The 24,988-nt window shown below is 39.7% G+C and overlaps 2 protein-coding genes across 8 annotated transcripts in view; one reads left to right on the top strand and one right to left on the bottom strand.

Annotated features, from left to right (window-relative positions):
• Positions 1-5,526, bottom strand: part of pam (peptidylglycine alpha-amidating monooxygenase) — a 43,290-nt gene extending 37,764 nt beyond the window's left edge. For 2 of the 7 annotated variants that reach the window (XM_035535230.1, XM_027008991.2), the window contains exons 1-2: positions 5,182-5,327; positions 3,598-3,712 (exon numbers count right to left, since the gene is read on the bottom strand). The gene's annotated coding sequence lies outside the window, so the exon portion shown is untranslated. Of the gene's footprint in view, positions 1-3,597; positions 3,713-5,181; positions 5,328-5,483 lie in introns of those variants that run through there. The other 5 variants (XM_027008990.2, XM_035535232.1, XM_027008994.2 and 2 more) reach the window with 5 other exon arrangements.
• Positions 5,527-13,717: 8,191 nt separating this feature from the next.
• Positions 13,718-23,812, top strand: st8sia4 (ST8 alpha-N-acetyl-neuraminide alpha-2,8-sialyltransferase 4). The gene is made up of 5 exons (XM_027009057.2): positions 13,718-13,938; positions 16,078-16,209; positions 17,480-17,737; positions 18,562-18,855; positions 22,828-23,812. Exons 1-5 carry the CDS (start codon positions 13,826-13,828, stop codon positions 23,108-23,110), a joined length of 1,080 nt encoding a protein of 359 aa, XP_026864858.1. The 5' UTR covers positions 13,718-13,825; the 3' UTR covers positions 23,111-23,812.
• The last annotated feature ends 1,176 nt before the right edge of the window (positions 23,813-24,988 follow it).

The raw sequence follows: 24,988 nt of genomic DNA, 5'->3' as shown, positions 1-24,988 counted from the left end.
CACAATCACAGGAAGGGGGAAGAGATGAGAAGGATGAGTTCACTTATTAGCGCACTGCAGTTATGATAAGGGGGCGCTGTAAGTGGTTTCTAAAGACGGCATCCCCCATCCTTGTCCTTCATGAAAAATACATACAGAGGGAATGAAGGCTGGAAACAGCACAAAAGAAAAACAAAGACAGACAAAGACAGACAGAGGGACAGGCTCCATCAGAGCTCACTGATCCAATAACAGCCAGCAAGAAGGATCCCAGGAGGACACTGTCCGGTATTTGACCATTAGATTGAAGAGACTTCACTGCTGGAGAGAGGGAGGGAGACAGAGATTGAGGGAGAGAGAGAGAGAGAGAGAGAGAGAGGGAGGGAGAGGATGGTGAACATGCCAGCTGCCACGTGGCACACTATATTTCGCTTCACCAAAATGGGAACGATGAACGGGGACAAAGACAGAGCTAAAGAAGGAAGGGGAATCTTTAGTGCACGGTGGGCTGCTCTCACTGCTACGTGATCAGCCCTGTCAGCCATATCACTGCAGGCAGATGTCAATAAGCCCGCCTCTGTGGGGGGAGGGACAGAAGGGATTGCAATATAGTTTTTAACAGGCTGCAGGTTGAGTGCGACAGCTCCTCTGCTACACATTCAAATTTAGCTTAGTGGGGGGCAGCCTTTGCTTAAAAACACTCGCATGGGGAAACAGAGGAAACAGACGCAGGACATCTTGAGACATCCTGAGAACAGGACAAAACACCCCCATTTTGTTTAAAAAAAACAGATGCCAAAAGGCTTACACCATTGCACAAATAAAGGAGAAGGCCAACTCAGACAAGACAAGACAAACAAACGCCTGAGAAAATGGGCTTGGGGGCGGGGTCTGAGGGGAGTGGGATTGGCAGATGTTCAGAACAGGCTTTCATGCCTTATGCCAAGGCCCAATCAATGGAATAATTCTTCTTCACTGTGGAGAAATTACCGTAACGCCGGCTAGCTGCCTCATCTCCTCACTCTTCTGGCCCATGACGCAAAAGTAATCAGGCAGCCAAACAACCGCGACAAAGCGTCACGCTCTTCTTCCTCTCAGAGCTACATGGTTATGTAACTGCCTTTAGGATGTTCCAGCACAAAAACATACACAAGAATAAAAGCCAAACGCATCAGTACTCTCACTTGAGCCATACCCAAAACAGACCGTGAGCGCCTTTTGAAAACACTCAGTGCCTGAGTAAGCAGAAGCAGGGATGGCCTCACAATAGACACCAATTCGTCCTTCCATAAAAATGATAACACAGCACTGTAGCTCAAAGAGGTGCCAGTGTCGGGCTGGTGGCTCCAGCCATGCGTAGGCTGCCGCCGCTGACACAGCCAGACTAACGGCACGTCGACTCTCCTGCCCTCTGCATTTCAAATAAGGCCTTTTCCCTAAAGCATCAATCCATCACAGCATAAGCACCTCAGCAAACTCAGCATTATGTAATGAGGGGTTTCCTGCTCCTTTCATTCATGTAGGGATTTACAAGGATGTTCCAGAGAGTTCCAACGTTAGATAGACGTCAAACACCTCCCCGTTCTCCAAAAGTAGAGAAAACAGCTCAAGAAGTTAACTTTGGACTGGTAAATGTGCAACCATGGCATAATTTGGCTGCTCCAGCTCCAACCATGCAAACATGGGTTTTGCTTCTCTTCCTGGAATTCCCTTGGGAACCCGGTACAGCTGGACTTCCCTTATGTGCTCCAGCAACAGCTGAGAGTTTGTATGCCACGTCTAGCCATCAGAATAAAGCAGTGTGTCTGCACCTTGGTGGAGGGGAGGAACTCACACTGTCCCAGTGCACCAATGTGGCTCCAGAGTGGCAGATGAAATGAAGCAAGCATGGAGAGAGGCATGCAGCAAAGCCTGGGAGGCGTGAAGGCAAAACAGTGAGGGGGGGAGCCTGTGTGTTGCAGGCAGAGATGGTGCAGAGAGACCAGTACACCACCAGGCTCTCTCCATAAGCCAAAGTGGCACCAGCCTTGCCCGGTCACATGCAGGAAGCCAGTGAGTACACAGAAAAACATTGTCACTGTGTACTTTACAAGATAAGGCCATGGGAAACAGTCTCCATCATAGTAGTGTGTCACTAATAATAAGAACAATGTAATCCAATGGAGGTGGTCTGCATGAAACTTCCCAAAGAAAAACAAAACGTAAAAAAACTGACAAACCCACATGATCACGCTTTTGAAAATTCTGTTTTAAAAAAATGTCAGGAAATGAAGCGTTATTATTTTGAAATAAATGCAATAAAAGCCAATATTAGTGCAAAGCAAACATGTTAGTGATCTTTGAAACATTGCATAAATAACCAACAGCAGCAAATGACTATATCACTAGCCTCAATTTCAGGTAAACAAAAGAACTGGCTAGGTCATTTGCCACAAACAGCCTTTATCATATTCCCCAGTCTCATACATGTTCACAAAGATGGAACAGGTAGGCTAGGCTAACAGATGGTGTTTAAACATCAAAATTAAAAATAAAATGCAAAAACTGGCCTGTAGGAAGGATAAAAATCAAGAAAAGCATAAATAAACTGAAGTAAAATAAATAAACATTGACTCTTCATAGTCTTATGATTCATTCTTGAGTCATAGTAATCATAAGACTACCCAATAAAAACGATTTGCAGCCTAATCTTCTCCTAAAGGCATTTCAGTATTCCGGGGTCTTGTCAGAAGCATAACAGGTTAGAGTATGTGATTAAAACAGAGCCCAAAGGCAAAAGCTATTTTCTTACCTAAGGTATATCATCTTAAACAGGTAAGCTTAAAGGTCATAATAATATCCCTATGTAGAAAACAAAACAATAACAGTCCACAGTACATCCCATAAAATCCTTTAAAAAATCCACTGTGATACCTGGAACTAAACATATCCTAAGCAGTGTGACTGACTTTAGGTTATAAATGGAAATTAAGAATCATGTTTTCAAAAAATTAACCTGAATCTCTCTGTGTGTGAAGTATCCATATCATATGACCAGATTCAGAGTAACATTTCGTTTAGTAAGTGCTCAGATACAATCTACCACCAGCCATTCTGTTTTTGCTGCTTTCAGTGATATCTGTATTATGGAATCCCAAATTTGATTTAAATGGCTGTGGACACACTGGTGTGGATATGCAGTGCAGAACATTTCACAGCTGGTGGAAACAAAATGTGCAAAACCACTCTGAAAATCAGAACAACAATTTCTATCGATCCCTGCATCACTCTCTCCAACATAAACCGCTGATAAGAGCAAACATCAATCAGCCACAGTATTGAGTTTGCCCAGGACACTTCCAGATTGAATCACCTGTTATTCCTCTCTTCCTCAAACCTAAACATAGTGACACAAGCTCAGGCACACACAGAGAGAAGCCTAACCAATTTAACCTGCTTTCAGGCACCTCAGTCACAAAGTGCAGCTTCCCAATAAATCAGCACTGTTTCAGTTTCCAATGCTGAAGCCCCAGCCACGGACAGTTGGCCCTTCCATGAAACAAAAGCTGTGGAGAGTCCGGACAGAGACATAGGGGTCCCGGCGAGCTCGTCCGTAGAGCCCTGCACCGGGCTGCCTACCTGCTTGTCATATAGGGTCCGGTGCAGCGCGGCGAGGCAGGAGAGAGAACGGCAAAGACGGAGGAGAGGAGAACTGCTTCTGTGCTGCCAGTGAGTCACACAGGGGAGAGCGAGACTGAATGTGAGGGGGAAGAGGGAGAGAGAGGCATGCTCGCTGACATCATCATCACACACAGGAGGCGGCGAGGAGGGAACTATGGTAACGGTTGCGTGCGCCGACAGTCAGGCACCTTTTAGACGTAAGCAAGCAACCGTGGGGCTTGAGCTGCTGCAATTGGACAGGCGTGAAAAAGACTAAGACCTTAAGGGTCTTCCAGTGCTTCTGTAGCATTGTTTTGTTAGTTATGAGAACAGGGATACAGATATTATGGGCTCACAGGCAGTTTTAAGGAAGGCACCACTTGCTGTTTTGCTTCGCAGCTCAGATTAAAAACAGTGTGATCAGCATTTGACCATTATCTAGAAAGCTGCATGACCTGTAATTAGTCAAGGTTATAAAGCAGTTATTAGACTACCACTTTATAACCTAAACTTAACAGAAACATTTTTTTTACTTCAAGTACAACAAAAGTATAAATGTATGTGTATGGTGGGCACAGCTAAAGGTTCATACAAAACAAATCTTGTTTTAATGCAGTAAATTCTGTATTATAAAGCTTCAGCGCAAAAACACACTGGGCTACATGTGAAACATACTGTCCCTTCCAAAATAAATAAAGAAAAAAAACTAGGAAGAATAACCAACAAAACGGCTTACATTTTGTTGAAGCAACATGTTAATGGTACACTCTCCGCTGGTGGCTAGATTTTTATGGGGATTTTCCACATTTGTTTTAACATTGGTACCATTTCATACCAAATCTTGGGCCGTTTTAAGATCGCGCAAACACTGAGATCGTTTTCAAATTTAAACCAAACACCACTAATCTCACAAGGTATCGCTGGTTTCATAAAAGTATTTTTCACTACTGCGAGGTCAAAATATCTTAGCTAGCTAGTTAGCTAGCCAATTATTTGAATGAGTGAGTCACTTTCGAAAGTTGTTGTAAATAGTGTTTAAATATGTAATCTCATACCCTTCTGAAACAAAGAAAGGCATGACATGTTTCTACATATAAATAAAAATAGCGATACACACTTCATATAGCAAATTAGCTAACGCTAACGTTAATGTTGGCAAAGTGGTCCCAAGTCAAAGACAAACTGAACAGCATCTTCTTTGCCAGCTGAGACACGTTGAACGTCGCTAGCTAGCTAGAGATACCCAACAAGGCAGGTCATAGATTAACGAGAAGATTTAAATATGTTACATTTGACGCCACAGACGATTTATAAACAAAAAAATCTTAAAATACAATTGTCACAACAACTAGCTAGTATTTTGCAAAAGTTAATGTTAGCTAGCCCCTGCTAATGATGACGTTTGGAAAAAAAGTTAAGTGAACTAATAAAAAAGCGCCTGGAATAATGTGTTAGGGACGTAACTTTGATTCTATAAATGTAAATAACGCCTTTTGTAGAACAGTACACACAAACTGAACAATTATTGCATCGTATTGATTAGCTCATAGCTAATAATTTTACCTTTTATTTTCTTATCGATGTCCTCCATATGTTTACTCTTACTGCTCCTTTCACTTGAACCCTTCAACAGCCTATCTAACAGACCCAGGTAATCGTTTATGAGAAATCGATACAAGACGAGCGCTTACACCGGATTTGTTATTGAAGGAAATGTGACTTGCTGCACGTACGTGATACAATGCATAATGTGAACAGCTCTATAAGGGACAGAGACCAACTGGAAAATCTTTGGAATTCTTATACAGACGTCAGTGAAAGCAAACAAACTTATTAGTCTCATTCGAATAATTATTTTTACTGACCTTTTACTGTAGGCTAGTTGGACACATCGCAATTTCAATTGTTAATACATCGGGCTGTTACACCTCCCTAGACAAAAACGTTCTACAAACCATATATGGTCTGTATGGAGTTATTGGGTTCGGTCCTTCCTGTACCTGTTAAGCTACAGCAAACTACAGCATCATCTCTCAGGAGAAGATGAAAGAATAGTTATTCACTACAAGGAAGTCTACGCAATTAGTTTAAAATTAAATCTATTTGCCTCTGCTTTCTCAATACACAGCAAACTCCTTTAATGCTTCTGGTAGACATTCTCTCTCGCTCTCTCTCTCTCTCTCTCTCTCTCTCTCTCTCTCTCTCTCTCTCTCACACACACACACACACACACACACACACACACACACACACACACACGCACAATTTCCATGCTAACAATACAGGCAATAACAATAAGCTTTAAGATACTTTAAAAGTGCTTTCCATGTCTATGTAATATACATTAATATACATTAACATCAGTCGGTTTGCACTGGAGCATCAGTGCCACTTTGTGCCATGGAAGAGCAATAACAATTCCACAATTGCACCTACAGCTTTTAAATTAATATATATGCCTAATCAATTTTCTGGGATATCAATTTTGTCCCAGAGATAAAAGCAAAGCTAGGGGATGACTAGTTAATTTTTTTTTTTTTTTATAATAAATGAATATGCATACTTGGACTGAAAGATCAGAACATTATTATTTTACAGTGTTTCCATTTCGATTTATTTATTTAAATACTTTTCCCTTGTTCATCCTATATTTTAAGGATGGCCTTTATTAAGCAATAGTAGTAAAGCTAAATATTTACACTAAAATTCTTCGTTCTACATATATTCAATACAAAAAAGGTGTAAATGCATGATGGCACTGGAATAAAAGAGACCAAAAATCCAAGAAAATTTGAGAAGTGCGCCATCATGTGGCTATTATGTTAAACCTTTTGACGTTACTGTAAATTGCTTATAAGAAAACGATGACACTATCACACTTCACACGATGAAACTATCACACTTATCACAAAACCCGTGCGAATGTAAACATCTTTTTATGAACTTGCAGTTAAAGACATTTCCTGTTTATATTCTGGCTTCATGTTGCATCGTTTCCAACATGGCATGAGGCTGATAAATGGCTTCCCAACAGGAACAGCAGAGTGGGCCACTTCTAGGTCACCCTCAGGAATGTGAAATGGAACAGTGGATTGGAGCTGTGGCATTAATTCTCATTCGCATTATGTTCCCACAGTTGGGCATTTCACAGGCTTGTGCACTTTAAGGTCGAACTGGTACTAGAGGGCATAGGGGTGATGGATGCAATCAGATTCCTGGGTCTTCCGAGGCACTCTCAAATGTCTTAACTGAACGACTTGTGTGACCTTTCTACTCTGTGAATCTTTCTGAGTTAATGGGAAAAAATGTTTTGTAAGGATGTCTTCTATTCTACGGAAATGGCTCAAATCAAGGCCGTAGCCATACACCGAACACTGAGGGGACCAAATCTCCCGGGGGGGTTTGGGGGGCATGGAATTCACTAACTCACCATCAGGTGAACTTTTTAATGATTTTTATCATAAAGGACTAATAAAGTATGGCCATAACCATAATCACAAATCTATGTATTGTTGCTGTTTTTATTTACTTACAAGTAAACTTAGGTGGGCGTCAGGGACCTCTGCTCTGCTCTCCTCTCATTTTCACCTCTTGACTCATCTCCTCCTCTCCTCTGGCCATATATTCTAATCCCTTTCCAGTCATATAGTTTCCTCTTCCCTGCTCTCCAGTCGATTCTTCTCTCCATTCCATTATTCATCTCTCCTCTCTAGGTCTCTCTTCTTCTCTGTTCTCCAGTCATCTTTCCATTCCTTTGGTGCTATTTTCTCTTTTCCTCTCCAGTCATCTATCCTCTTCTCATTTTTGTAGTATTTCAGTTTATTAATTGCCACCCCGCCATGCTGGGGGACTACAGCTCACCTGTCAGCATCCTCATACTCTCTCGCTCCCTCGCTCTACTCTGAATGTCCCTCCTAATATGTATTGTGACTATGGCCTTGGCTCAAAGAAATACTGTGTTGAAGCAGAAGAGACAAAAGAAAACATCCACAGGGGCTTTTTTAGTTGTCTGTACAACTCATGCAAATAAATAATGGCATAGACTACATAGGCAGTGAAAGCTATAGAATAAATGTTGATTTGCATACAGCTGTCACACATCAGCTTAGGCAATCAGCGGTCGAGTTGCAGTGTTTTCTTTTTGTTAATTATGTTGCCAGTCATGCTAAATAGCATTGCTTAAAATAAAAAGATTGGACAAACATAGTGGTCTATACACTGTAATTAGCTTTATGTAAGCTAAGTGACTGTTACATTTTTCCCGATCATTGTTAATTTCATACTGAACTGTACATTGATTTTGATTGTGCTGGTAATGTTGTACAGCTATGCTGACATTAGCCTGGTAACAAGATATGTTTTTGTTTGTTTGCTTGATTTGTTTTTAACTCACAACATGTTGTGACACAAGCTGTCCCTGGAGGCAGACCTCACACACATGCAGACAGTACTTTTGATATCACTGTTGCATATAAAAGGACCTTTGTTTTCACCACTTTAAATAGCATATGAAAGTTAAGCCTGTGGTTTTTGATTTGTTATTGAGAAGCAGGGCATTTCTCCCCTTAAGGCCAAGCAGATCTCCAGCATGGCCCAGAGGAACCCACCCCTCCAACGCTTTCACCCCAACACATTCTACAGCATCACAGCCCAGCCGCACACCTGCTCTCCCCACTATTACTGGCCCCAGAGAGCACATAACGTTCCTGTATAAAGCTCCCACTCCCCTTAGACTTTTCAGTACATGAAAACGATTACTTGATGGCATCACTTAGCAAATGTTATCTCAGTAAATGCTGTGGTGGACTACCAATGTGGTTATTATCATTCATTCTCTTCCCCCTGCATCCTTTCCACATGTTTTGAAATTATTTCTTTTCAGTCAACATATAGTTCTCCACTATACTGAAATATGTGGCTTAATGCTGGAAATTTGCCAGATATAAGACCTGAAATATTAATTAGGGTGGGCAAGAGACCTTAACAATTAATGGATTAATTAAAGACTGAAAAGGTTCTTATGTGTTAAGGTGGAGGTCTAAATGCCTGTGCAGAATATTTAAGTGAGGACCCAATGTAAATAGGTTCTTTAACAATCCATGTCCTTTACTAAGAAAGTAGTTTCTGTAGAGTAGACTGGAGAGTAGTTTCTACTCATGATGATAGAGAGTAGTTTCTACTGCTGTATCACGATAATAAACACTCAGAAATGTGGGGATCCATGTTCCAGTGGTATAGATTAATTATTTCTACAGGCTGTCGAAGGGTTGAGGATACAGGCTTAGCTCAGTGTCTCAGTGTTGAAGGTCTGTATGGAGAAATTCCAATTTCAGGTCAAACTGGTCCAGAGTCATCATGGCTAGGCAGAGTCCAGGAAGTACCAAAGGATCAGATGGAAGGCATAGTTTATGAGGAAAACAGAATTTAAGAACCAGAACGAGGACCAGACAAAGAAACTGCTCAGTATGGATCTCGGGGAAGGCAATACTTCTCAAAGAGTAGTCGGCCATGTCTGGTTAAAAAGGTCAGTTTAATGGAAGGACCAAGCAACAGCAATTACAAGTGAGGTGAGTTTTATCTGATAGGCAAGATGTGCTGCTGGCATAGGCAGCTCTGGGTGGTACTACTTAGGAAACGTTTTCTAAATGTGTAGTTTCTACTCATGATGACTTTAGAGTATTTTCTACGCAACTTCTCTATGGGTCTCCATGTCAACCAGCAGCAGTCTCTGTACTTCTGTCACTATCTTTCCCCCATACCAGATGGGGGAATTTACTCAAAGCTCCATAGCTCCAATTGATCACGGAGCTCTATAGCTTTGTCTCACACACACACACACACACACACACACACACACACACACACACACACACACACACACACACACACACACACACACTCATGCACACACACACTCATGCACACATGCAGACATACACACACAAACATATGCAAACACATGTATACATACAATTTTTCAGTGTTAACTAAACTTGTTCAAAAGCACAGCTGGGCTAGCCTTGGTAGCAACACCAATACTCACAAGCCTATGGCACAATGCTCAAATCTAGACTGTAGCCAGTAGATGTATGGGAAATTAACATGATGCATTTGTTTCCTGCATATTTTTGAATCAGAGCAGCTGTTGTGTGAGAATAATTAAGCATCTGTGGATAGAATCGGAAATGTTGCTTCCTCTAAAGGAGGAAAAGCATGCATTAAGGATGAATATGACATAAACCCTTGGGCATTAAACAAGCAATGGCTGTCACACTCTTTTACTGTACTCAGGAAAACCGCACACATAGAAAACAGCAGGTGTACTGGTGGAGGCAAGTCTTAAAAACCTGTGGAAGTGGACAGAGTCCATGTCAGCTTGTTTTGACTCAGGTTTGATCAACAACCTCTTCGTCAGGTAAAGGACATCGCATCTCACTCTGCCTGATTGCAAGACTGGAAAAATGAGACTGTCACCACCAATCAGTCAAGCATTATGGAAATGTAGTCCTGGTGGAATGCGAGGACATTTGCACATATATTAACCAGTGCCACCAGCAACACGGCAGACAAATTCCCCGGAAATAAGACTCTGCTCCAGCCATTCTTACAACACACACAATGGATGAAGTCTTATCAGACCAAGTACCACTAAATGCTCACTTAAATACATGCCTGTCAAAATGCAAATATGCTCAGTTAAATTATGCTCAACAAATGTAGATGGTTGTCTGACCATTTTGTGGAAGGATTCCCCTTCATGGAAAGCCCATGGGAACAACTGGGCAGCATTTGAACACAGCCTATAAATATGTGAGGTCATCTCCACTCTGCAGAATTTTTCACTGTTGCTTGAGGGTCTATTCCCTGTCACAAAGACACCTCATAAAGAATTGAGCCTGATTAAATATTTAGGGATAATTTCCTTTCACTGTGATACTAGTAAAGCCTTGAGTAGATGTATTGTAAAGTAAGAAGATGCTGATAAAAGTGTACTTTTGGCTGTTGAATGCCTAATATCTAATAAGTATTAGCAACAAAAAAGTAGGAATAATTTCAGTGAGAAAAACAAGAAGACATTCATCCTTACATCTAATGCTTTTTAGGGCAAGAGGCTACAGGGGGACTTAATATAGTACTAATATAATATAGCACACATTACACTCATCCATGAAACCAGGAAAGGTATGTCGGTCTGCTCTCAATTCTCTTACACTACATCCCAACCTCACATCCAGCAGTGTAATACACTATGTAATTACACATAATACTCTAAAAAGGGTCTGTTGGCTCTATCCTTTCAGGATATGTTGATAATTTTACACTTATATTTTTTAAGATAGCCTATGTGGAGCACCAGTTCCCCTGAAAGCTCACCAGTGGCAATGCTGGTGTGGTGGTGGTGCAAAGACACAGCAACATAAAGAACATCTCCGTCACAGGTTGGCCGGTGATGGAGAGCTGGAAGAACAAGCACTGCAGCGCAACTGAGGAGTGAACTGGGGAGAAAGGTCTGTAGATCTGAAAGATGGAGTCAACAACAGACGGGGGGGGGGGAGAGGAAGGGTGTAGGGTGAACAGAGACAGAAACAGGAACATTAAATAAAGGTCTTTCATGTTGGCTGAAACATTACATACATTTAAATAAAAACTTTGGTATCTTTCCCTGGCAAAGTGTTTTCTTCTGGCAACAGAAACAGAAATCTTCTATCATTGTTAAAAAAGGAAGATTGGAGTTTCTACATTCAAGTTCAAGTTCAAGTTTGGTTTATTTGTCACATACACAGTCATACACAGTACAACCCGCAGTGAAATGGTTGACATGACAACATACCCAATACAGCATGGAAACAAAAACATGTAAAATTGAGCTTAGTAGAGTGCAACAGATAAAGAACTGCTGAGGAGGATGCGGAAAGGAAACATTGCATTTCTGACGCCATATTCACAGGTGTCATTTTGTAGAATTGTCATATGGTGTACATCAGGTATGGATGGATAGATAGATAGATAGATAGATAGATAGATAGATAGATAGATAGATAGATAGATAGATAGATAGATAGATAGATAGATAGATAGATAGATAGATAGATAGATAGATAGATAGATAGATAGATAGATAGATAGATAGATAGATAGATCCTAACATAAAGCCTAATTTGTCTGTACATCCGACTGAACAATTTAATATATTAGAATAAGATAAACTTTTGGCTTTTTGATAAATTGGGGTGAAACTATTTGATTGACTTCTTCCACCATATTGACTTTTTAAGTGTTTTATGTGCTCAGTAAAATTACTAACGAGTCACTGAGTTATTAGCAAAAAGAATGATTCTGAAGAACAGAACCCTCCCTGTGGGATCATTTGTTTGGGTTTACCACTTGCTCCTCTCATCCTCGTCTTCTCAAAATTAGACTGGATAAATCTTTAGATCTACCCAAATATCACCCCATCAGTCACTTACTCTCAGTTCATTAACCCCAGGACATTGTTGGAGAGCACCATTAAGCCTCTACTGTTGCTGAATTGTATTTTGTTAGGTCTGATTCTGGTCTGTGATATTTCTAAAATTCCCCCTGTAGTTTCTCTTCCCCTTGTTGTCGGAGTGCCAGTCAAGCTAACTGATCTGTAGCCCCTGTCACTTCTCGTTTAACCATATCCCTTTTCTCTCTCTCACTCTCGCTCTCTCTGAAAGGTCCTTGCACTTATATACACTCTTTCTGCCCCTGGCTCTTATCGTCCATCTTTGTCCCAGCACCACCGTTCTGTCCAGCCTCTTAGCTCAGCTGAACGGCCACGTGGACACAGAAGCATTTTCATGCTGCTTGCTTTCTGATGAATCTGAGTCGCTGCTGCTGCTGAGCCCCTGGCAGACAGACACTTAGGCTATGCCCCATTTACAGGAGCAGGAAGATTCTTACAAGACCAGAGTAAATATTGCTTCAAATTAGTTCATGGTTTTTTTTCCTAGTACACGATTTTTTAATTCAGTTTGTTGTCAAACTGAAAAATACTGTTTGACGGAATGGAGAAAAACAAAGAAAAACTGGATTGAATTTGAATATTAAGACAAGTTTAATATTTAATCTTAACCTAGGCTAGTATGACTCAACTGGCAGCTGTGAAAACCCTTGTCAGTGTAAGATACATCTTAATTAGTTTGCAAAAAATATTTTATATATATATATGTGTGTGTGTGTGTGTGTGTGTGTGTGTGTATACACACACACACACACATATACACACACACACATATATATATATATGTATATATATATATATATATATATATATATATATATATATATATATATATATATATATATATATATATATATATATATCAGTTCCTACAAGGATGATAGCACTTGTCATTTCATTGAACTCCTTATTTGATCTTTTTCCGGTAGACTAAGTTAGATACAAGCATTTAGTCAGCACACACACACACGCACGCACACACACACATACACAATTATACGTTGTCTGGTCCGTTTCCCACACACGTTCCGTGGTTGTTTTTCGACATGCTGGCGTTGGGGTGCACGTGCGAGCGACTGGAGGTGTCCAGTGGCTACGAAGTCTAATAGCACTTAGCGCAACAGTGAGTAGCATGTCATCCGAGTCAGTTACGGCAGGAATTAAATGGTTAGGAATTTAATCATTAAGAATGCAGAAAGCAAATGAGAAGGGTAATACTCATGTTTCATGGGAAAAAAAAAACTATGCTATGTTTCATAAGGGGAATGATCCATTTCAAATATTTAAAACTAATATGCTCTGGTGCTTATCTGCCTTAAAACGGAATAGGAACTTCTTAAGGATCTTTCCCAAAAAAGAAATAATGCCAACCAGCTGTGACTACAATCGTCTTCTTACCGATTTTATATCTTGTTTGGCCGCGCTATGTCTGCTACTGATCTGAAACTTCAGGGAGAGAGACGCGATGGGCACGCCTCTCTTGACTATCATTGGTTTTACTAGGAAATAAATTTGCATCTTTATGAGGGGATTGGTTGAGTTGAGTTTCAATCACAAAGCGGCGTTTGCAGAGTCTGGACCAGGGTGTGCAGCTGCTGAGTAAGTAATGGGTAATGTGTGCAACACAGGGTGGCTAGCTTGTATTGACGGAGGGGCACCCGGTCACTGAAGGATTTAATCAAGTGACCAGTTCCAAGGATCTGGGAAGGAACCTTCAGCGAAATGCGCCTTACAAGGAAACGATGGACAATTTGTACTATCAGCCTTCTTCTGATATTCTACAAGACGAAAGAAATAGTAAGAAGTGATGAGCATCAGGAAGCCCAACTCACAAGGTAGGCTACGACACATTCTCCTGCCATTGATATAACCGATAGATCGGCAAATTACAGTGTTATAGTATTGCCGGTAAAAGTTAGATATCCCGGTAAAATGATCTATGTCTAATCTCGTTTCTGTCTGTAGTTCGGAAGTTTATTTCTCATAACCAATTCTCCGATGGTCCTTCACTTTCGCTGCTACTCGTGTCTATCGGGATGGGACGAGTTCTTATTTTCCTTTGTTTGGACTGAAATGGTTATTTCATCGTCGTAGACTTTGCCGGTATGATTTATGAGGTGTTTCATTCTCCTCGACCTTTCTTTCACGTAAACACTATGCAGTCATTTTGTTCTCCAAACACATTGTTTAGGCTAATATAATCCATGGCCACAAGAATTAGGCAGACGACTTTCTTAGTAAAGTAGGTCAGCACCTTTTCCGAGCGATTACGACATTTATAACCCGTGTTTCATTTTGGAATCAAAGGACATTCGTTGTCATGTAGTTTATATCACGTACGTCGCAAGGATTATAAAACAGTGATTATAATTAGTAAAACAGTCTATAGTGCTCACAATAATTGTACTCATGAGGTGAATGTTTTCAAAGTTTGAAATATTGAAATACTAAAATAATGTAATACATATGGTGAGTTCTGAGATGTACGACACTAGGGCATAAGCAAGTTTCAGGAAATGTGATCAAGTAAGTTTGTTCTGAGCTAAAGTTCAATTTTGAGTTCACAAAAGACAGTATCAGTCGAGTAAGACAGCACTACCATATAAAATATTTATTTTCTAATAAAGTATTTTATAAATTCTGAGATTTGATAAAAATTTGTGCCAATTTGAAAATACAAAGTGAGAATGTTTTGCATTTGTTCTGTAGACAAGAATTCTGAGTATGTGTGTGTGTGTGTTCTGTGTTGATTTGTACTCTCTGTATGAGCACATAAAATTACTCAGACGTTCCTTTGAAACCTGTGGTTTCCTTTTCATGCATGCACTTTTTTTTACAATCTAAAGACAGGACCGGTAAACATTTACACCTCAGAAAATGTCAGTAATCTTATACATATACTTTTATATATACAATTACCTATTAATTGGTTGTCACCTGTAGTAAATTATTTTATATATAAATACATATGAGACTGCTTGTAGTTGTAAGGGAAAATTCCTGTGAGAATGAAGCAGTCACATTGAAGCAGTTTCAGTAAAAGAATGCATAACTGAAAGTATGCAGTATCAACTGTCATCAAACAAGAAAAGGCCTAACCTTCAGCTTAATCCATCATAGCCCATACTCTTTAAAATAATATCACCCAAACAAGTTTTAGCATGTAGGTGAAAGGTTTTGAAAAATACACTATTGTGCATAAGACCTGAACGCCTAATGAATGTTCGGAACAATCACAGGAGAAAACAGATGTAAAACAACTTCAAAAAACTCACTGTTCTATAACAGGATGTGGGTTCTACATTGGTCTCAACATTTGTTGCATTGATTTGTAAGAATACTCCAGGTGTGAGGCCCCTTACACAAGGCTTGGTAAACGTCTTAAAACCTCCGCCAAACTATGTTTCAACATGTTGGGACCAATAATGATAACCCAGTTCCAAACAAAAGCTACAAGTCATCATCCGTGTCTCCGGCAAGCAAAGGTTACATATTTTTCAAAGAATGACTCATTTTATGTCAACAATTATTAATGATTTTTAAGTTTTCACAATTTTGCAAAACCCTGCATTCTCTCCTACACATTGAAATATATCTTAAACAACATCCTGGATGTGCCGAATATGGCATTTGTTCTGATGTTTTGGGACAGATATAAGAGAATAAGGACAATGGAAAGCCCAAGGCTTCCTGTCCCATGTTAATCACTGCTGTCTTTAAAAAAATTGTATTTCTGGTCTCCTAGAATGCCAGAGAAAGGTTACTGCTGTGTACTATTAAATTCTAAAGAGGAGACAATCAATTGTATGGTATATTGACATGAATGTCCTACCTTCTTTTATCCATGAGATGAAACTGCAATAAAGTGAATTAATGAGTATTTCACACTTGATTTAATTCCATGCATATTTGACAGGGAATATTGATAAGTGAGAGAAGCACCATTACAGCATACTCTTTTGCTATTTTTACAGTGAGAGTGAGCTGAGTACTTCAAGACTGATGGTCAATAGCTCAGAGAAAGCTCTGGGCAAGAGCCTGCCCATATATCTCCAGGGCACAGAAGAAGGGTGGAGGGTCAACGCCACTCTGGTCGCCATGATACGGTGAGTGAGGAGAGACTGGTTGCTTCTCGAGAGCTGCCATTAAGCACTATCTGTGTCACCCGCCTTGTGAGCCAATGGCATTCTGGCTTCCCCCGGTAAAATCAAGGTTACCTCATTTAGTAGGCTGCTGGTATTTGAGTACTAAACACTTGCCCTTGCTCACGACCAACACTGTTGAACATGTCATCATTAAGACTATAATTTATTTTATTTCTTGCATTCTTTTGAGTAGTGAACGAGACTAATTGGATTCAATACATCATATGCATCCTTTTCTTTTTTTAAATGCATTTTGGACATACACTAAGAGAATAAAAGAACGTTCTAGGTGTATATTGAACAGGGGACATCTTTTTATGTTAAGAATAGTGCAGACTGCATGGCTCTATCTTGCCCACAGAGGGAATAGTTAAAGCAGGGCTGATAAAACACAGCATAGAGTTGTCTGAAAGTTGCCTAGGCAGCACTGTCATTATCTCAGAAACACTTAATACTTTCTATCCTTTTTAATGCTGCTTTGCATTGGCCACATATGCTCAGTATTCTGTACTGCTGTTTGTCTGCGGAATATCACCTGCTTTCTTGTTCTATAGCTGTCAAGTCATTCTTATTCTAAACAACCACTGTAGACATTAGAGGAGAAACTCCACTGAGCTTCACAGACATTTAGCCCTGTTTAAAGGAGCTGTCTTGAAGCTCTAGATTCTCAAACTGGGAAGGTTGTTTGTAGAACAGTTTTGATTTTTAATCGGTGACTAAGATTAGGATGGAGAGAGGACCTTGCTAAATCACCCTTCCTCTTCCAGCTCTCTGTAAAACCACTTGTGCTGGCTCCTAGCCGCTTTTTTCCAGATTTATCCAGATTGTAGAAATCGTCTAAACCTGATGTCATTAGCCTTAACATTCTTCCAAATTGTGGGGGGAAACAGGCATATTGTAATTAACAAGTGCTGTGTTAACTGTCTGGTGACATTTGGGAAATATTATGCATCGTTGACACCACCAACACCTCAGACGTGTGTTACAAATACTTCCACATTACTGGCTTCTAACGTCTCAAACAGCCTCTCTCATTTATCAGATAAAAAACAATTGCATTTGAAAACATTATGGATAAGGTTCTAAGTCAATTATTGTATTATAACCTCAGTACAATCATTGTATTGTTATTTAAAGTACAGCATTATTTTGCAATCAGCTACCAGTGGGCCGGACTGTCAATTCCCAGTCTTACATGTCTGCCACTGATGTTTCTGTGTCCAATTAAAAGGAAGGACATCCTCCGCTTCTTGGATGCAGAAAGGGATGTGTCAGTGGTCAAAAGCAGCTTTAAGCCTGGCGACACTATCCACTACATCCTGGACCGGCGCAGGACGCTCAACGTCTCGCACACTCTGCACAGCCTTCTTCCTGAGGTCTCCCCTCTGAAGAACAAGAGGTTCAGGACCTGTGCCGTGGTGGGCAACTCTGGCGTTCTGCTCAAAAGTGGCTGTGGGAAAGAGATAGACAGTCATGATTTCGTTATACGGTAATTCGCCCCTCGGGCTATTATTTCGTTTTCAGCATTTCAGGTGTTGAGTTCTGACACTTCTGACTGACACGGGAGAGGGAAAAGAACGGGATGGTACAAGCCCGCATGCTAATCTGTCTCCCAGACTGCTGTTAAAGATACACTTTACCATCCTTGTAACTTATCTCAGATGAGTCGTTAATTTATGGCATCTTAGCCAACATAATCAAATTAATCCCCTTTCATCCAGTCAGAAGGAAAGTGGCATGAAGCCAGAGATTTGTCAGAGTAATCCTAGCAGTTTCAGATTCAAGCTGTCACTGTTTTTCATTGCTGGTGACTCCATCTTTTTAAGAGGTTTACATAAGAAAACTACACTCTTAAAATGACTCTTAATTGCCGTTGTTGACATGAATGTGTGTTCTGAATAGAAGCAGAAGAACCACATGAGAAAAAAATGTTTTCCTGTTTTCCTAAGTGCTTCCTTAAAAACCTAATAACATGCTCTATGCTGAGATGCTGTGGCGTTTGAAAGAATGGCCCCATTTATCACCTGCCATCAGAATATATGTTCTGTGTTAAACTGCAGTAAGCCTGCATCTATACATGTTCAAAAACTCTATAGTATAACACAAGGATCTGCATTGAAAAATGAAGACATTTTCTTCAGAAATTACAAAAGCAGGCATTTTGCCACAAGGTTTTTCGTTCTACATCATCATTCATTTCAAAGGAGAAGAGGAGAAAAGAAATCCCCACCACATCATAACTAATACCCTGCAGGAAGCCCAAGGGCCTTACACTAGCATTAATGTTTGTCTTTCTGTGCGGCTCTGATGCAGATGTAACCTGGCCCCGCTGGCCAAGTTCGCCGAGGACGTAGGCTTGAAGTCAGACTTCACCACCATGAACCCGTCGGTGATCCAGCGCATGTATGGCGGCCTACGAAATGAGACGGCGCGTGACTGCTTCCTGCGGCGCCTGGCCGTGCTGAACGATAGCGTCCTTTGGATCCCTGCTTTCATGGTGAAGGGTGGAGAGAAGCACGTAGAGGGTGTCAATGAGCTCATCCTCCAGCGGAAGCTTCCGGTGCGCATGGCCTACCCTTCACTACGTTTGATCCACGCTGTCAGAGGGTGAGTCAGTTCAGAGTAGTGGAACGCCCCCCTAAGCACTAAAGACAAATATCACTTGTGTAAAGGATGTAACTTGGACTTAAATGAGAGTGCTACTAACAGTGAAAAAGCTGTTTCTTCAGCAGTGTAGAAGTTGTCCTTTCTTTTTCAGTCTATTATGTCACATTTCTTAGAAGCAAGTTAATATCTCAGTGCTAGTCATGCTTGGGTTTCCAGCTATATATGGCTATATGTCTGTGTGATTTTAAATGAAGAGTACAGTAGGGGTTAAGTGAAGAGAAGCTACCTGTAGGAAGGAGAGAGCTTTATCTAAGGGGGCTGGTACGCCCCTTATGCATATGGTGGCGTGTATTGGCTGATATAAGAAAATAGTTAAGTATTACATTCTGAAACGAATTATTTCTAATACGAACAACAGATACTAGGTGATATCAGTGATATCAGTGTTCAGAACATATTTACATTTGCCAAACTTTTATATTTATCATATATAATAATAATAATAATAAAGAATAAGGGAATAATATATATTATGTTTGTATGTACAGTTCTGTGTGTGTGCGCACACAAAAATGCATAATTTAAAAAAATGCATTGATCCATTGACCAATAATCGGTCCATACATCTTTACTATGTTAATGTCGTAGAGGTAACTTCAGTTGGGTTTTTTTTTTTGCTCATGCTACCTCATCGGGCTGTTTCCTGCTAGGAGTTATGGTCACGTTAACTTGATGCTCCCAGCCTGCATTTAGCATTGGTTCTGGTTGAAGCTCTGTGGTGTCATTGTCTGACTCACATGTTCTCATTGTGCCCCTTTGGATCCAGGCCAATATTTAGTATTAACATTACTTATTTAGCATTAAGGCTATTTGTCTTGTTTCTAGCGTTAACATTACTTGACTAGCACTAACGTTACTTGTCTAGCGTTAACGTTACTTGATTTGGCTAGCATAGTTACTTGTTTTGTATTAGAATTGTAGAGAGAACCGGAACATTCGAGTGTGAGTCCGTGGGTAATGCAGTTTATAGAGGGTTATGAATTGCCCAGAACAGGATATAGAGAGGGCGGGAAAGAGTACACAAGGCAAAGTCACGATACAGTAAAAAGCAAAATGTAGAAATAGCGGTACTGCTTACCGGTGAGTGCTGGCCCACTTTGGACACTGGTCAAGAACAAGTGTGAGCCTTCACTGCTTGTTACCATAAGGTGTCACCTTACACACACTAAAGATTGCATATTTTCTTAATATTTAATAAAGGCTTAATAAGCATCTATTGTAAATGCTCAATTTATTCATTTATTTAGCATTTATGTAAATCAGAATCACAACTGAGGTAAAACTGATGAAGTCTTAAATGTCATTTGTATTTGCAGTAGCTCATATTAAAACAGAAAATAGTAACAGGTAATGAGCAGTAAACTAGAAGGTGTGCTGAGTTTTGCTATAAATACAAAATACCGAATAGTATTCCTTCCCTTCGGTATGTGCAGATTTAACAATGTATATAAAATACAGGAACCTAAGCATTTCAAAAGACTAACTGTCAAAAGTATCTGACTTTAGGTAATAGATGCTGCTTGGATATATGATTTTGCAGTGTCCAATCTAGCAACTGTTGTATTACTGTAAATGCGAAAAGGATTTGTGCAGTCCCTTTCTGAGAAATACTCCAGCACTAAATCTCGTTAAACATATTTTATTCAATACTCAGAGTAATTTAAAATAGTGTTTGTTTTTTTGGTTAAATGTTTTGTCTAAGTGATGTATAGTATTTAACATTATGTACCTCTATACCAAGCTCTTTTTGTAGGTTTAGTGTTGGAGTATTCCTTTAATATAACTGTGAGTTTCACATTATCAATACATTTTAAAGTGAAAGAAAATAACATGCACTTAAAGCACTGCTGTTGCCATCTGCATTGTCAGTAACACAAACTCAAGCTTTATTCACACACCAATTTAAAGCAATATGTGAAATCTGTTTGGTTCACTGCAATCTGAAATTAGACTGACAGTACATTTCCAGTGCAGTAGAAACATGACAGCTTATCCTTTGGCATAGATTAAGTGCACACTATGGTAATTACCCTCACCGAAGAAGGCAGAAATGTTTACCTGTTGTGTACATCCTCCTTTCCATGTGAAGCACTGGTTTCTCATTTAGTCACTGAATACTTTAATTCTCGATCAAATCAGCATTAAAAAATACAGAACGTTCCAAACAAAAAATTGTTTGAAGCCAACCAGAAGGGAGCACTGATCGACATAACCTGGCATTGGAAGTCTAGCTGCGGCAGCCTTAGCTAGCGGGGAGCCCCAAGCTCCTGCTTTTTGATTATCATCTCCCGAAATCAAAGCTAGCCTGGAGGCAGCCACCCGCGGCAGGTCTTTGCGAGGCAGTGCTCAGCAGGCATGAAGGCAGCCCAGCGATTACACGCAGGGTCATCTCTGTTAACACGCTGAACTCCAGAGCGGATGCAGCCTGGAAGCTCTTTATCTTCACACCGCATGGCCGAATTAAATTATATTTTCATTTGAAGAATGTAAGGAGAAGTACTTCTCCTGAAAAGGTGCTCGTAACCGCCATCTTTGAGTTCAGCACTTATAAGACTTATGGGAAGAATATATTTAAATCTGTTAAATCATTTATGTGCATATAGTTGGCCTAGAACGAGGCTCATAGGTGTCTGTGCTGGGATCTTTACAACTATTGATTTTTTTAAGCATACACTCTCATAAGGGTTTCACGGGTGTATATAGAAAAATAGTACCTCCCCAGTCAATTTCCCATCCAGTACTGGTCAGCCTCTGTTTGGATACTGTCTTCAAAAGGTGCTGTTTTGGCCACATAATTTTGTGGACACATCAGTCTTTCTTGTGAGTTTCCATGGCAGCCAAGCCTTTTCATTTCAATGACACCTTCCAACTGGCCTGCTTTAGTGCTAAATATAGGCCTCTGAAGGGTGAAACCACTTGCAGGCGACTAACCCTGGAGACCACCACTCATCGCTAGGCTATATAGAACTCATAAAGGAGGCATTAAAGCTATCCTGCATTAGGCCACACAATGAAATAAACCACAAGACACAGAATCTGAAGCTCCAAATTGCTGAATCATGAGCAACGATTTGGACACAATTAGCTATGAATTTATTCTCACAGGTGGTTCTAAGTTTGCTAAGGCACAGCATGGTAAACAGAAGTGAGTGATGTTTTAGTCTAATGGATGTTTTAGCAGTGATATAATGTTTTGGTTGAGAAAATTTGCTGTTACAGTTCAGTGGATACCTGGATGTCTAAGTAACTTGGTAACTGATATTTATATCTTCAAAAATGAGTGGATTGTTGGACTGGAAAATGTATATATTTCTTGAAAGTATGTATATATTGATTTTTTTAACATAAGAATAAGCAGATAAAATCCTTTTCGCATAACCTTTCATATAATCTTGTGGTTAATTGTGGTGTATTTATGTGTGACCTTGTCTCCCTAAACTATCTTTTGGTTAATTCAGTGAAAATTAATAACTCATAATTAATAGCTCAATAAGTCAAAATTTATTAACATGCAAGGTGCATACCTGCATTTTCACAGAAATTTATATGCACAGCAAAAGACATTGCCCCTGGCATAAAGCCATTAGACCGTTAAATCATTAAGACAGGCAAATTATGGACTAATTTGTCGTTCAATTACAGAGCCTCCGAAATGACATCTTGCATTATCTAGATACATTAGACCTTTATGAATATGTTAGAGAATGGCAGTTTCTCAGCTGGTGCATTTTAGATAGGCTAATTATGTGCTTAGTTGATTAAACAGAATTATATACGTTAAGGCACTGCTAAAACACAATATTCTTGGATCAGACCAAAGCTGAAGTGTTTTACATAAACCCATGCAGAAATTAAATAACCTGAGTCATGAAACATATTTTAAATTGGGTTTTTGCTTTTGTTTTTTCTAAGGTACTGGCTCACGAATAAGGTGAATATCAAGCGTCCCAGCACTGGATTGTTGATGTACACCATGGCCACGCGCTTCTGTGATGAGATCCACCTTTATGGATTTTGGCCATTCCCAAAAGATGCTAAAGGAAATCTTGTGAAGTACCATTACTATGACACTATCAAGTACCGGTACTTTTCCAATGCTGGCCCTCACCGGATGCCACTTGAGTTCAAGACATTAAAAATGTTACACAGCAAAGGGGCCCTCAAGCTGACAACGTCTAAATGTCCCCAAGGTTGACGGATACACCACTCTGTGCCAATTTAAATCAAAAAGACAGCTGAATAAGTTGTGTGACAGAGGTGACACTTGAAATGGTCTGAATGTCTGAATCATGTGAAGCTTTGGGGTCTGAGAGTGCCTTCAGTCAGTCATTTTAAACGTGCAGTCTGCAGATTGTTTGATGCGTGTCCGAATTATTTAAAGTGTTGCATTATGTTACATTTAATGAAAGAAATGTAATGAAATGAAATTCCCATTGTTGATCTTTAAAAGACCTCTTGAGTCACAGGCATAAAAACATATTGGTTTCAGATACCTTGCAATAGAATTGCTAATGAGGGATACCTTATTCTTTTTTTCTAAACTAAGTACAACATGGTTACGTAGTGACCAACTGTTCCTCAACTGAAATTGAGGAACTTCAAGCAAATGTCTTCTTGATCCCAAAGATCTAATTGTTTTAGCTAACGTTTCCATAAGAGATTGTGTTGTTTTTCAGTGCTGTACTTTTTAGGATTTAGAGGCCTTTGTGCAAATTATTTTTCTATCGGTCTAGATTATACAGTGCTTGCATTCTACATTTCCTTTGTTAAAAATTCAAAATGTCACACTAATGTGGATATTTGGTTACTATTTGTAAGCCTACTGTAACGTTGAGCGGTAAGGAGGTGAACACGTGTGAAGAAGAGTGAGATTTAATAGGTGCAAATCCAAAATCAGTCGTCAAAGCAGTCCAGGGTCATAGAGCCGACATGGAGAGCACAGGCATACATGAGTAAACAAAATAAACACACACGAAGGAAAACGGGGAAGCAGGCTATAACTAAGTCTAGGGAAAACTCAGGGCTAGGAAACACAGAGTACAAACCAACACAACCATTTGAAATAAACATACAACCATTCAATGAACTAAAAACATTCAAAAATTCAAATGAACAGCAAAAAACACAGGCCTCAAGACATGGATTAAATACATGAAATTAATGAGGGACAGGTGTGGAAAATCAAATGAGGGGCGGGGAAAATGAAACTATGGCATGGAACTAAAAACACAAGATAGGGAAAACATGGAACACGGAACCTGGGAGGGACTGATCGTGACACCTACATAATGTAAAGTACTGTGTATCTGAAAGTATGTCAGTTAAAACCACTGGTGTAAATCTTTTTATAGAAAGATAAAATTGAAATTGTTTTTTCTGGAATGTACTTCTTATTTATTGTACCTGTGGATATTGGGATAATACTTCTTAGTGTAGTCATTATGCCAAATCCATTCTTTTCTTCTTTTATTTTAAGGCCTGGATATGCAGAACTGCTTTTTCTCAGGTGCAGCAATTTGGTAATCATTTTCAGTGAATTGTCATGGGTCTCACAACAAAGAAAAGTGCAGACATGCACTTGTGTAGTGTGCTTACAAACCTTGAAAATTCTTCAATATATGTTTTGTGCCCCCGTCCCTCTACCAGAGGTATGTTGCTCTTGGCAGTGCTCATTATGCTTAGTACATGCTCTGTTTATCCAAGCCTTTGGTGCTCCTCAAATTTCTCCCTTGGAGATCTGAATGATTATTTGCAGTAATATTGTACATATGTACAGATGTAAAGACGTTTTCATTTGTACCCAGCAGGTACTTGTCCATTGACAATGATTGAATGTTATCTTTTATGTCATACACTGAATTTAGTCATAATTATGGGCTTATTTTCTCGTCTTTTTTCTAGTTGTTGCTGTATCTGTACATTTTATATAACATGGCCAATATTCTTAAACAAAAATATACTTTAAGAAAGAAATCAGCCACTTGTCATACTATTTATTGTTATGCGAAACTGCTGTTGTTTTATTTAAATTCCTTTTTTGTTGTTTTATTTTGTTTTTTAATTGTCACCTTGT

Source organism: Electrophorus electricus, chromosome 17 (genome assembly GCF_013358815.1).
Source record: "Electrophorus electricus isolate fEleEle1 chromosome 17, fEleEle1.pri, whole genome shotgun sequence".
NCBI classification, from domain to species: Eukaryota; Metazoa; Chordata; class Actinopteri; order Gymnotiformes; family Gymnotidae; genus Electrophorus; species Electrophorus electricus.
Note: the sequence above shows the minus strand (reverse complement) of the source record. Positions and strands in the feature narration are given on the sequence as shown.